General features: G+C 41.3%; 1 protein-coding gene across 1 annotated transcript in view; it reads right to left on the bottom strand.

The window, feature by feature from the left end:
* LOC140491298 (protein phosphatase PTC7 homolog) overlaps nucleotides 1–13,058 on the bottom strand; it is a 104,416-nt gene that overhangs the window by 55,110 nt on the left and 36,248 nt on the right. Inside the window, exon 2 of the mRNA XM_072589290.1 lies at nucleotides 6,434–6,613. Coding sequence (XP_072445391.1) covers nucleotides 6,434–6,613 — 180 coding nt within the window. The remainder of the gene's footprint in view (nucleotides 1–6,433; nucleotides 6,614–13,058) is intronic.

Raw genomic sequence — 13,058 nt, 5'->3', positions numbered from 1 at the left:
TGCGCACAACAAGAAAGTTTTTACAATTGGGGGAAGGGAAATTACGATGCTGTAAGACAGGATTTGAGGAGCATACGTTGGGAGCATAGGCTGTCAGGGAAGGATGTGGTGGAAATGTGGAACTTTTTCAAGGAGCAGATACGACGTGTCCTTGATATGTATGTACCGATCAGGCAGGAAAGAAATGGTCGTGTGAGGGAGCCTTGGTTGACGAGGGAGGTTGAATGTCTAGTAAAGAGGAAGAAGGAGGCTTACATAAGGTTGAGGAAACAAGGTTCAGACAGAGCAGTGGAGGGATACAGGATAGCCAGAAGGGATCTGAAGAAAGGGATTAGGAGAGCTAAGGGAGGGCATGAAAAATCCCTGGCGGATAGGATCAAGGATAACCCCAAGGCATTCTATGCGTATGTGAGAAACCTGAGAATGACGAGAACGAGGGTAGGTCCGATCAAGGACAGTGGTGGGAGACTGTGTATTGAGTCGGAAGAGATAGGAGAGGTCTTGAACAAGTACTTCTCTTCAGTATTTACGAACGAGAGGGACCGTATTGTTGAAGAGGAGAGTGTGAAACGGACTGATAAGCTAGAAGAGATACCTGTTAGGAAGGAAGATGTGTTGAACATTTTGAACAACTTGAGGATAGACAAGTCCCCCGGGCCTGACGGGATATATCCTAGGATTATGTGGGAAGCAAGAGAGGAAATTGCAGTACCGTTGGCAATGATCTTCTCGTCTTCACTGGCAACTGGGGTGGTACCAGGGGACTGGAGAGTAGCGAATGTTGTGCCCCTGTTCAAAAAAGGGAATAGGGATAACCCCGGGAATTACAGGCCAGTTAGTCTTACTTCAGTGGTAGGCAAAGTAATGGAAAGGGTACTGAGGGATAGGATTTATGAGTATCTGGAAAGACACTGCTTGATTAGGGACAGCCAGCACGGATTTGTGAAGGGTAGGTCTTGCCTTACAAGTCTTATTGAATTCTTCGAGGAGGTGACCAAGCATGTGGATGAGGGTAGAGCAGTGGATGTAGTGTACATGGATTTTAGTAAGGCATTTGATAAGGTTCCCCATGGTAGGCTTAGATAGGTGGAGTTGTGGACAGTGAGGAGGGCTGTTGTCGGCTGCAGAGGGACTTAAATATGATGCAGAGCTGGGCTGAGGAGTGGCAGATGGAGTTCAACCCTGCCAAGTGTGAGGTTGTCCATTTTGGAAGAACAAATAAGAATGCGGAATACAGGGTTAATGGTAGGGTTCTTAGTCAGGTGGAGGAACAGAGGGATCTTGGGGTCTATGTACATAGATCTTTGAAGGTTGCCACTCAGGTGGATAGTGTTTGTAAGAAGGCCTATGGAGTATTATCGTTCATTAGCAGAGGGATTGAATTCAAGAGTCGTGAAGTGATGTTGCAGCTGTACAGGACTTTGGTTAGGCCACAGTTGGAGTACTGTGTGCAGTTCTGGTCGCCTCACTTTAGGAAAGATGTGGAAGCTTTGGAGAGGGTGCAGAGAAGATTTACCAGGATGTTGCCTGGAATGGAGAGTAGGTCGTACGAGGATAGGTTGAGAGTTCTCGGCCTTTTCTCGTTGGAACGGCGAAGGATGAGGGGTGACTTGATAGAGGTTTATAAGATGATCAGAGGAATAGATAGAGTAGACAGTCAGAAACTTTTTCCCCGGGTACAACAGAGTGTTACAAGGGGACATAAATTTAAGGTGAAGGGTGGAAGGTATAGGGGAGATGTCAGGGGTGGGTTCTTTACCCAGAGAGTGGTGGGGGCATGGAATGCGCTGCCCGTGGGAGTGGTAGAGTCAGATTCATTGGCGACCTTTAAGCGGCATTTGGATAGGTACATGGATGGGTGCTTAATCTAGGATAGAAGTTCGGCACAACATCGTGGGCCAAAGGGCCTGTTCTGTGCTGTATTGTTCTATGTTCTATGTTCTATTTTACAAGGATAATGCCAGGGTCGGAGGGTTTGAGCTATAAGGAGAGGCTGAATGGGCTTGAACTATTTCCCCTGGAGCAAAGGATGGGGGCCTGGGGGGGGGGGGGGGGGGGGGGGGTGATCTTAGACAAGTTTATAAAATTATTAGAGGCATGGATAAGCTGAATGTCCAAGGTTTTTTCACCAGGTGAGGGGAATCCAAAACTAGAGGGAATAGGTTTATGGTAAGAGGGGAAAACATTTAAGTGGAACCTAAGGGGTAACTTTTTCATGCAGAGGGTGGTGTGTGTATAAAATGAGCTACCAGAAGCAGTGGTGAAGGCTGGTACAATTGCAGCATTTAAAAGGCATCTGGATGAGTATATGAATAGGAAGGGTTTGGAGAGATATGGGCCAAATGCTGGCAAATAGGACTAGATTGGGTTAGGATATCTGGTCAGCATGGATGAGTTGGACCAAAGGGTTTGTGTCCGTGCTGTACATCTCTGTGACTCTAACTACATGAATAGGAAGAGTTGAGGGATATTGGTCAGGCGTAGGTAGGTGGAAATAGTTTAGTTTGGGATTATGTTTGGCATGGACTGGTTGGACCAAAGGGTCTGTTTCTGTGCTGTATGATTTTTATATAGACTGAGCTGTGGTCTGAGAAAGGGAGTCAGAGTTAATCAGATTCATTAGCTGAAAGACTGCATCTGGTGACACCCAAGAGCATACACAGTAGCAATAAAATCGCAGAAATAAAACCAAAAAACTTTTAAAGAGAAAAATATATAGATGAAGAGAAAAGGTTGTTAAGTAAAAATAGAACATTTTTAATTTCAAAATAAAAGCTGCTTGGAGGGGAGCATGCACAGCTAGGTAACAAATTTAACTAGCCTCCCAAGAAATGTGGGCGGCACGGTGGCACAGTGGTTAGCACTGCTGCCTCACAGCGCCAGTGACCCGGGTTCAATTCCCGCCTCAGGCGACTGACTGTGTGGAGTTTGCACATTCTCCCCGTGTCTGCGTGGGTTTCCTCCGGGTGCTCTGGTTTCCTCCCACAGTCCAAAGATGTGTAGGTCAGGTGAATTGGCCATGCTAAATTGCCCGTAGTGTTAGGTAAGGGGCAGATGTAGGGGTATGGGTGGGTTGCGCTTCGGCGGGGCGGTGTGGACTTGTTGGGCAGAAGGGCCTGTTTCCACACTGTAAGTAATCTAATCTAAACTGCGCTCCTGCCACTAACATGGAGCTTGCTACCACTGGTGAAGACTAAAAGAACAGACAAGGTAAGGTAAAATGCTATGGAAATTGAATGCTAAATACAAAAATCCAAATTGAACAAACCTTAACTTAGAAACAAATCACTGTCTCTTCATCATTGGGACCAGGTCAAAGCACTGTAACTCTACCTAACAGCACTATGGAATTACCTTCACCATATGGATTACAGCAATTCAGGAAAATATTTCATTACAACTTTCAGAAGAAAACCTTGCCTGTTTAGATGGTTATGTTTAGATCGCCAAATCATTTTTAAAAATGTATTCATTACAATCAGACATTGTTTCAGTTATTTGCAAAATGGCTAAACCAGTGGTATCTTCATAAATGTAAAAAAATGCACAAAAGAGTTGAAAAGATTAAACTTGGTAATTAATCTATACCTAATAAGAGGTATAATTTAGCATGTGGGGTTAGACTGTAATAATAAATCCATAATAGTCATTAAATGTAGCAGGAAACAAAATATCTTAAAATCCCCTTGCAAATATTGTCCTTTTAAGCACGCTTTTGAAATATCTTCCTTTTATAAGAAACTTTGGAACAGGTGCACTTTTCAAATCCTGAATGTGCCAGAAGTTGCTGATGGTTTCTAATGAAACAGTATTTTCACACGTGCTTTCCTTGTGACATGGGCACAACCATAGCAGACAGAACATGCATGAGCAGCTGTCCTCAACATACTGCTGATGAGCTCCAACGAAAAGGGAACATGTGCAAAAATCACCAAAATGCAATCGTCTTTCCCCTTCCAATTCCAACAAGGCACATATCATTCCATGAAAACATACTAACATTGTACATTTATAAATGTAGAACATTTTTCACAGTTAAATAAACACTAAAGCATTACAGCTTAAAATTACTAAAACCTGGATCAATGGGAAAGAGCCAAGGTGAGCATGGAGGTGAAATGAGATCAGAGTCCCTACCTAAATCAACAACTGTTGCAATGTCTAGCTGCATGCAAAATCAGCACTGACAGCAGCAAATACATTCCCTCATCCTAGAGGGACCTTTTAATAGAATTGCTTCAAAGTTCCACTCCCTATCACAAGACAGACCTCTTCACTGGGTCAGCAGTTCTTTTGGCACTGAACACTGAGGTTTTGGCACACTCACAATGTACACAGGATCATGATGCTTGCACTGAGTTTTCAACACCAGACAAGCACTGATACCCCAGAGCCACACACAGACACATCTAATCTCACACCCAGACACCCCAATACCTTCTTCATACCCAATTACCCACACAAACATTCACACCATTTATTGACCCCTTACATAATGTAATCCCATGCACACTCACTAGCATTGCTATCCCCCAACACAGACACAGTTCCCTACCTGACCTCCCATATTCTTTCAGCCCTAACCTGACTGCCCCCCAACCCCCATACTCTTAGAGCCCCTAACCAGATCCCCACCTACACACAGCCCCCAAAGTCACCTCACTCAGATCCCAAACAGCAAGATAATGTCCAGAATATTGAGTTTTTGTTGAGTTCTGTTCAGAAGGTGTAAGTTTACATCTACCATGGTCTCATCTTGGGCATGTTTCAATAGTTAAGGTGCAAACATTGATATGAACACTGGGGAACATCTCTCCAGAGTACTGTCAATGAGATGTTTTGCATTTAACAAGAGGGGCAGATTGTCATTAGGTTTAACATCTCATTAAAGAGGTGGTATGACTGGGTCAGTCAGGGTCAGCCCAGATGATTGCCTATTAGGTATTTTGTTAATGGCAACATGAAAGTCAAAGCAGATCCTGTCTTCATCCCATACCCTACCACATCAGTGGAAAATGCTTTATGGGTAAAATAGCTCAGTGGCCTCGTTACAGAACTAACAATCCAGGGACCTAGACTATTGATCCAGAGTTTACAGCTCAAATCCCACTACTGAAGCTTGCACAGGAACGGAGGTAGGTCATTCACCTCTCGAGCCTGTTCTGCCATTCAAAGAGATCACGGCTGACCTGTAGCCTAACTCCATATACCAACCTTTGGCTCATACCACCCTAAATAAACTAGAACTTTAAAAAAAAAATCACAGTAACAGACACTATGAAATTACTGGATTGTCACAAAAATTATTTAATTCACCAGCGTTAAAGAAGGAAACCTGACAGTCTGGCCTATATGCAACTCCAGGCTCAGCAATACAGCTGACATTTAACTGCATTCTGAAATGGCTTGGTACGCTACTGAAATGTCATGAACACTGTTCACCATCAATTAGGGGCAAACTTTGTTTTTATCAGTAATGACCACATTCAACAAATTAATGCAAATGAACAAATGCTAAAATGGTCAGCTTGATCTAGAAACAGATTTTTTGACTTGGTGGTTTCTCTAGGGGAGTAATCTGAAAAAAAAAGCACTCCCGACTTTGATTTTGACACAGTTTTGCACAACTTTCCATGTCATCATTTGTATAAACATCATCTGTAGAGCAGCTTAATTGATTACAATCAAATAGTCACTGAATAAGACTGGTAAGGCATCCCACGTCCAAGTGGAATCTTAAAAACGTAATATTAAAAAATCCCTCCAGAGCTAGGCTGACTGGTACAAGGTTAAGACGCTTTTCTCTTGCAATGTTATACAGCTTTTACATATTATCGACACTGTGCTTGAGAATTTGGGTCCAACATGGCAAACATTGCTGAACACTGGCAATTGCTGGAACTTTGAATTTTAAAGCTTGGGGCTTCATAGTTTTGGGAATAGGAACTACTTTGAGTGATGAGACTTTGGAATCAGCAGGAAGATAACCAAGATTCAAGTGATTCACTAGCATTTATATTCCACAGTGCTTCAAGCTACTCCATGTCATTTAGTGCAGATTCTGCACATGTACAAGTGGACATTTAGGACAAATATGTTTTTGAAGTTCATTCAATTAACTATGCATGCCACATAATTATCAGCAAAAGTGCAAAATTTGCCCTTGCAGTTAAAATCATTTTTAGATCCTGAATTAATCTGGTCGAAGAGTCAGCATTAACCACTAAAACAGCTGATGTGCAACAATTCAACATTACAGATTAAACAGCAATGCTGGTTAAATTTCCAACAATTAATAGTAAGGACTCTTATCACCCTTACAGTCATTGCGCAAATACATTTTGCTTGATGTGCAAATATCCATCAGTATTTGAGATTTTAGCCGAATAGCTTGGTTTCCTTCACATCACCAAGAAACAAATATTTCACTAACCCAGTAATGGAGCTTTGTTCTGTAGCATTTCATTGTAACTAGCAGTCAGGATACCCACAGGGTTGCTGGGTACAAAGAGTCCTTCTTGTACAAGTCGCTCACACGTTTGCATCAACGTAGTGGAAAATTGGGATGGGTCCACACCATAATCCCACCATCCTCCGACACCATCCGCTACCCCTACAACAGAGAAAGAAACATTAAAACATTGTAAACAACTCAAACTGAAGCTAGAATATTGCCTAAAAGAGATAGAAGGTAAGCATTACAAAATAAAAATCAACAGGGATATTTGATCAGAAGACCAAAACGTCGGTCAGAGATAGGCTTCAACATCCAAACATATAGCAGCAGGCAGCCATTCAGGCCATTGAATGGTGGAGCAGAATCAACAAGATCATGGTGCATCAGATAATCCTCAACTTCACTTTCCTGTCTTTTCCCCATAACCCTCCATCCCCTTATATTTAAAAATCTATCTCTGCCTTGAATATACTTAATGATTTAGCCCTCAGCAGTAAAGAATTCCTCCTCTGTCTTACATGTCTGACATTTTGAGAATATGACTTCTAGTCCCAGCCTCTCCCAGTCCCTATGCATCCACCCTGTCAAATCCTCAAAGAATCTTTCATGCTTCAATAAGGTCTCCTCTCATTCCTCGACATTCCAAGGAATACAGACCCCAACCCAAAACTGTTCAATTATCCCAGCTGTGGTCTGATTTGTGAAGTTTTAACAAAGACTTCCTATGTTTATATGCCATTTCTTTTAAAAGAAAAGCCAACATTTTTGTCTTCCTCATTACTCACTGAACTTGGATGCTCGCTTTTTGTGATTCATGAACAAGGACTCCCAAATCCATCTGTTCTGTAGCTTTCTGCAATGTTTATCCAGTTAAATGATATTCAGCTCCTTTATTCTTCCTGCCAAAGTGCATAGCCTCACACTCCCCTGCATTACATCCCATCCGAGATTTTGTCTACTCACGTAACTTGTCTATATCCCTCTGCAGACTGTCACCCTCGTAACTTGCCTTCCCACTTTTTGCATCATCCAGAAAACTCATGATAGTACACTCACTTTCCTCATTAGTCATGAATATACATCGTAAATAATTGTGGCCCCAGCGGTACATCACTAATTATAAGTTCCAGCCTGAAAATTCCCCCCTTATCCTAACCTTGGCTTCTATTAATTAGCAACCCTCTATCCATACAAATATATTCTCCCCAATACCATGAATTCTTATCTCATTAAATATCCTGCATAGAGTCTTCTGAAAATCCAAACATATTACATTATTTCCTCTTTAGTTATCCTGTTCATTACTTCAAAGAATTCTAGTACATTTGTCAGGTATGATCTTCTCCTTCATCAATCCTTGCTGACTTTGATTTCTAAACGTATTTCATGTATTTCTAAATGCTCTGCTATCACATCCTTTATAACATTCTGAAACATTTTCCTAATAACAGACACTAAGTTAATTAGTCTACTTTTTTTTAAACATAATGTTCAAATTTTCAAATACAGGCAGCTCTCAAGTAAAGTTTTAAAGGAGGATGTGGAGGATCCAGTATTGGTATGGGATAGACAACATTAAAAATCATAACACCAGGTTATAGTCCAGCAGTTTTATTTGGGGGTGCTAGCTTTCGGAGCACTGCTCCTTTTTCAAGCAGCTGTGGAGCAGGATCATACGATACAATTTATAGCAAAAGATCAGTGTTGAAAAACTGATAAGATATATTAACAGCAAACCTAAATTGCTGTTAAGTCTTTCATGTTTTAGAATGGGTTGCAAGTTTCGGTTCATTAATATGTAAATCCCAGAACTTCTTTCAAGCCACATTCTTTTTAATAAGTTTTATAATAAAAAAGAAAAAGACATCTCAGCTCAGAAAACGCATTAAAACTGATAGATTAGAATCTGTCTGTATCCCAATCTTGAGTCAGGCTTGTTCTATTTCCAAAATTGGAATTAATAAAAAGTTACATGGATTAACTGTCTTCAGATTGTGCGCTTTTTGAACAAAATAGAATATATCTGCAATCACAATTCTGCAAATGCAAATTCACCCCATAGACTTGTGTGAACATGTGAGGGAAAGAGAAAGAGAGAGTGTGTTTTTTGCATGTGTGCGCGCTTGGTGGAGTGTGTATGTGAAAGTAACTGAGTACAAGCCGATAAGAAGGGTTGTGCATGGGAGTGGGTGAGTGTCTGAGAGAAAGCATGTGTGTATGAGAGAAAGTCTGTGAGAGTATGAAAGTGTGTCTGTGTGTGTGCAAATGTGTATAATGTGGTGAGGTCACCTACAGTGACATGAACCCAAGGCCCTGGTTGAGGCTATCCTCATGGGTACCAAACCTGGTTATCAGCCTCTGTTCAGCCACTCTGCGTTGTTACATTTCCCGAAGTCCCCATTGGAGGATGGTCACCAGGAGATCTGTGGCCAAGTGTTCCTGACTGCTGAAGTATTCCCCAACTGGGAGAAAACACACCTGTCTGGTGATTGTTGCTCGGTGTCCATTCATCCATTGTCGTAGCTTGGTCTCAAATGTACGATTCCTCGGGCCACCATTACACCATAAACTCAAACACAAACATACACAAATACTCTTACATACTCTCACACTCATGCGGACCCTCTCTCATATACACACACACAGCCTCTCAAGGCTCATGCTCTATCACACACACACACACACTCTTTCTTTCTCTCTCACATGCATGCGTATACACACACACACACACACACACACACACACCAATGGGCTGAGATGTCACTTCTTTTTATAAAACCTTATGTTATCTTGAGAATGCGACTTGAAAGAAGTTCTGAGATTTACATATTAACGAACCAAAACCTGCAACCCATTTTAAAACATGAAAGACTTAACAACAATCTAGTTTTATTCAATATATCCTGTCAGTTGCATGACACTGACCTTTTGCTACAAGTTGTGTCTCTTCGGATCCTGCTCCACAGCTACCTAAAGGAGCAGCGCTCCAAAAGTGAGTAGTTCCAAATAAATCTGGACTATAACCTGGCACATCTACACAATCCTTTATCCGAAACACACTGGACCAACTGTATTGAGATTTTTAACTTTAAAGGAGGCAAGAGTTTAGGAATGTTGAGACTCTAAACTTTGGAATTTGTTCCACAAGCAGCTTGAGGTCGGGCCAACAACAGTGGAGTGGTTAAATCAGATGCTCAAGAGAACAGAATTTAAAGAGCACAGATATCTAGAGTAAGACTTGCATGGATTAAAGTTTCAGCAGAAGTGTTGAGGAAGGTCAGAGTACCATAATGTTATGGATGTAAAACAGAGCACAGATATCTGGTGACAGACAGCTGATGAACAGAAGGATGGATTCAGTGACCAGTGAGAGAAATCTGTGGCAGGGACCAAACCATTGTTTCAGTCTTCCCTATATTAAATTTCATGCTGCCAGATTCAAGGCAGCCCACAATAATCTTCTCAAGGCAGCTCAAAATAGCATAATACATTAGACTCATAACCACATCTTGAGTATGTTTTAAAGTGTTTCGCACATAAACACAGAGCATACAACGATCATGAGTTGATAGTGCACTCAAACTAGATGACTTTCCTGTTTCCACAATGCAAATTCGCCAACAGTTCAACTGGGCTGAGGTTACTGTGTTATCCACAATCAACCAACAAAATCCATTGAAGTAAATAAAAGCAGAAAATATTTTCCTGACTGCAAATCACATCATAAAAGGTGCCAGTCATATTGCCTACAGCAAATTCATAAATCAAGACTTGATGCATTCTAATTGATAATATTGATATAACAGGAACTCCGGTGCAGAGAATCTAATGTGAAAACACTCATGACAAAAATACTTTGCTTATGACTGAAGTTCTAATTCATTACCTCGGCAACATCTTGTGGGTAAATCGCAATCGCTCGTGGCCAGGGTTTTAGTAAGCTCCTGTTTGCACATTTCAGTAATTTTGGTTCCTTTCCAAACAGCCCATCAAGAATGGCGATAAGCAGAATTCTGCACATGCCAGAATTCCAAAACAAAAACAAACTTTGATTTCACCTAACAGCATAAAACCAGTTTTAGGGATTTCTCTGAACATTACCCTCAATGAACAATTAGTGCTTTGCGCATTTTCTGGCATGGTCAGGTAGGGCTGACAGTCAATATTACACCTGCCCTTCAAAACAGTTAATCATGCTCATGACCTTCACTTGAACTAAATCACTACTAACAGTTCTGCTGTGACCCTTAAATAAAATCACACGCTGAACATGACATCTTTACATGACATCATGCTTTTAAGATAGTCTCATATGAGACTCTTAAATAATGTATTTTTAAAGAAAAAAAAAATCAGTATACATTCCAGATTTTGAGACAGTTCATATTCCTTCTTCATTTGCCCATCACATTTCAATATCCGTCTCCACCATCATGCTGGAAACAACCTCAAATGCTTTTGCTTCAACATTCAGAAAAGTCAGAAATTGCAGATGCTCATGGTGAATGCAGTGTTCAGTACAGTTCACAGCTCATGCGAAAAAAGCTGGACAATATAGTTAATTTGGGATGGATTAATGACAAGCGCCACTCGTGTTGTACGTGTGTCAGGCAATGCCATCTCCAATGAGAGGCTAACCATCATCCCTTGGCTTTCAAGCTCATTATCTATCACTGAATACCCCACCATCAACATCTTGGGAGTCACCAGACCTGAACTGGACCAATCACAGATGCTGACAAGAACTGATTAGAGATTTGCTATTCTGCAGCACGTGACCTTCTTCCAAATTTGTCAAAGCCAGCACAGTAGACACATAGAAGCACCTCCACCTGCAAGTTCCCCTTTAAGTCATAGACCATCCTGATTTGCGACAACATTAGTTTCCAATGTCCCGAGTTAAAATCCTGAAACTTCCTCACCAAGAGCACGGTGGCTGCATTTCTACTATATCGTCTTCAGTGCCTCAAAATGGCAGTTCAAATACCATCTTCTCAAGGCCAGCATTTGTTGGTGATATAAACAAAGCATTCATAAAAGTCAGTAATAGCAACACTGCTCATACAAAGAGGCAGAGGTCATCTCATCGATGAATCAGTGGCAAAAGTAGTTTACCTTTTCCAAATGTACAGCAAGGTGAATCTACTTCTTAATGCCAACTTTACCCAGAATAAAATTGTGTGGGGCTTGTCAACAAATTCATGTTAAGTAGAGTTTCAAGATAGCCAAGGAGGCCTCTATAGAACCCAATTTACTTACAAACATGCCTTATGTCAACACAAAACAATTGAAAAGAAAACTTGGTAAATGTGATAAAATGACTCTCTTTTTGAACTTGTTCACCACTTTCAATGGCCTACCTTGGACTGAAAAAGAGACTGAATAATGTTGTGAATTAGCTCTGGAGAAACTGACTAATCTTGTTCTGCTTAGCGTGCTGTCTTTGAACAAATGTAGCACATGCACCATGTTTGTCAGTGCAGTCAAGCATCTCCTGTGTTTTCCTACTGGAGTGCGAAATAATAGTATCTTGATAGCCTTTATGGCTTCAGCTTGGGAAACAGGTGGGTGAGCAGGCCGGCTCTACAGGGCCACTGACAACCTCCATTGAAGAGCACACTGCATCTAACAATTGCCTCATCAGTCAATTCTGTTGTTCAAGTTAAGATGCTGTCCACCTCAGAACAAGTTTCCGTGGTGTTCTCTGCTGAAGTGTGTCAAACTCCCACAGGCAAACAAACAGCATCTATTCATTGAGCTGGTTGGCTTCATCCTACTCCTCCTTGTTCCCAGTGTTACCATCTTCCAAGGCTTCTCCAATCATGAACATAACCTCTGCATTGTACTTTGCCTTTGAATCAATGGTCTCAATAATTTAAGCTTTTCAAAAAAAAATTTCATTACCCATTGATCCATTGGCTAGAGATTAATTGGCTGTCGTGTTGAAAGGCAGGTTTGACTTGACAATCTTGAAGCCATTGGTCTAGGGTCCACAGGACAACTGTCTATAGTAATCTTCAATACATATCCTCACTTCTGACCAATATCACAAAAAATGCATGAGGTTATCCACGCAGTTTTGTTAGCCTCATACAGGGTTGGTAGTGACGTGGCACACAAAAAACAACATGGCTACATGGACTTTCCCCATCACAAGCTGATGTTTGGTGCCATCCATGCTGGTGTTGACCAAGCAGTGACTCACTCCCTTTCCTACAGTCACACAAATCAACTTTAAAACATTAGTGTGATCCGGTAAAGTTAGAACTTTTTTTTTTCACTTTCTTTCATGTTAAAAGGTCGTCTTAGTGAGTGTGCTTTAGAACATGGGCAAAACTATTCTACAGCTAATCATCCATCATTACTGCTATAACTGCCATATGTTCACCACTTATCAAATGATGCCATATGTTGTCTTGAACTGATCTTGCCAAACATTACTAAGGGTGAAAGTATTGTGGCCCAGCCTCATTGCCAGGGTAACTCACCTTTCCTACTGGAGACTGGAACATTCTCTGATAAAGTTGCATTGAACCATGTTAGTTGAGCTGCTCCAAAGTTGGAATCGGAGCTGTTCTCATCCTATTCATTGCTGGAGAGA

The sequence above is a fragment of the Chiloscyllium punctatum genome, chromosome 19 (genome assembly GCF_047496795.1).
Source record: "Chiloscyllium punctatum isolate Juve2018m chromosome 19, sChiPun1.3, whole genome shotgun sequence".
Lineage (NCBI taxonomy): Eukaryota > Metazoa > Chordata > Chondrichthyes > Orectolobiformes > Hemiscylliidae > Chiloscyllium > Chiloscyllium punctatum.
Note: the sequence above shows the minus strand (reverse complement) of the source record. Positions and strands in the feature narration are given on the sequence as shown.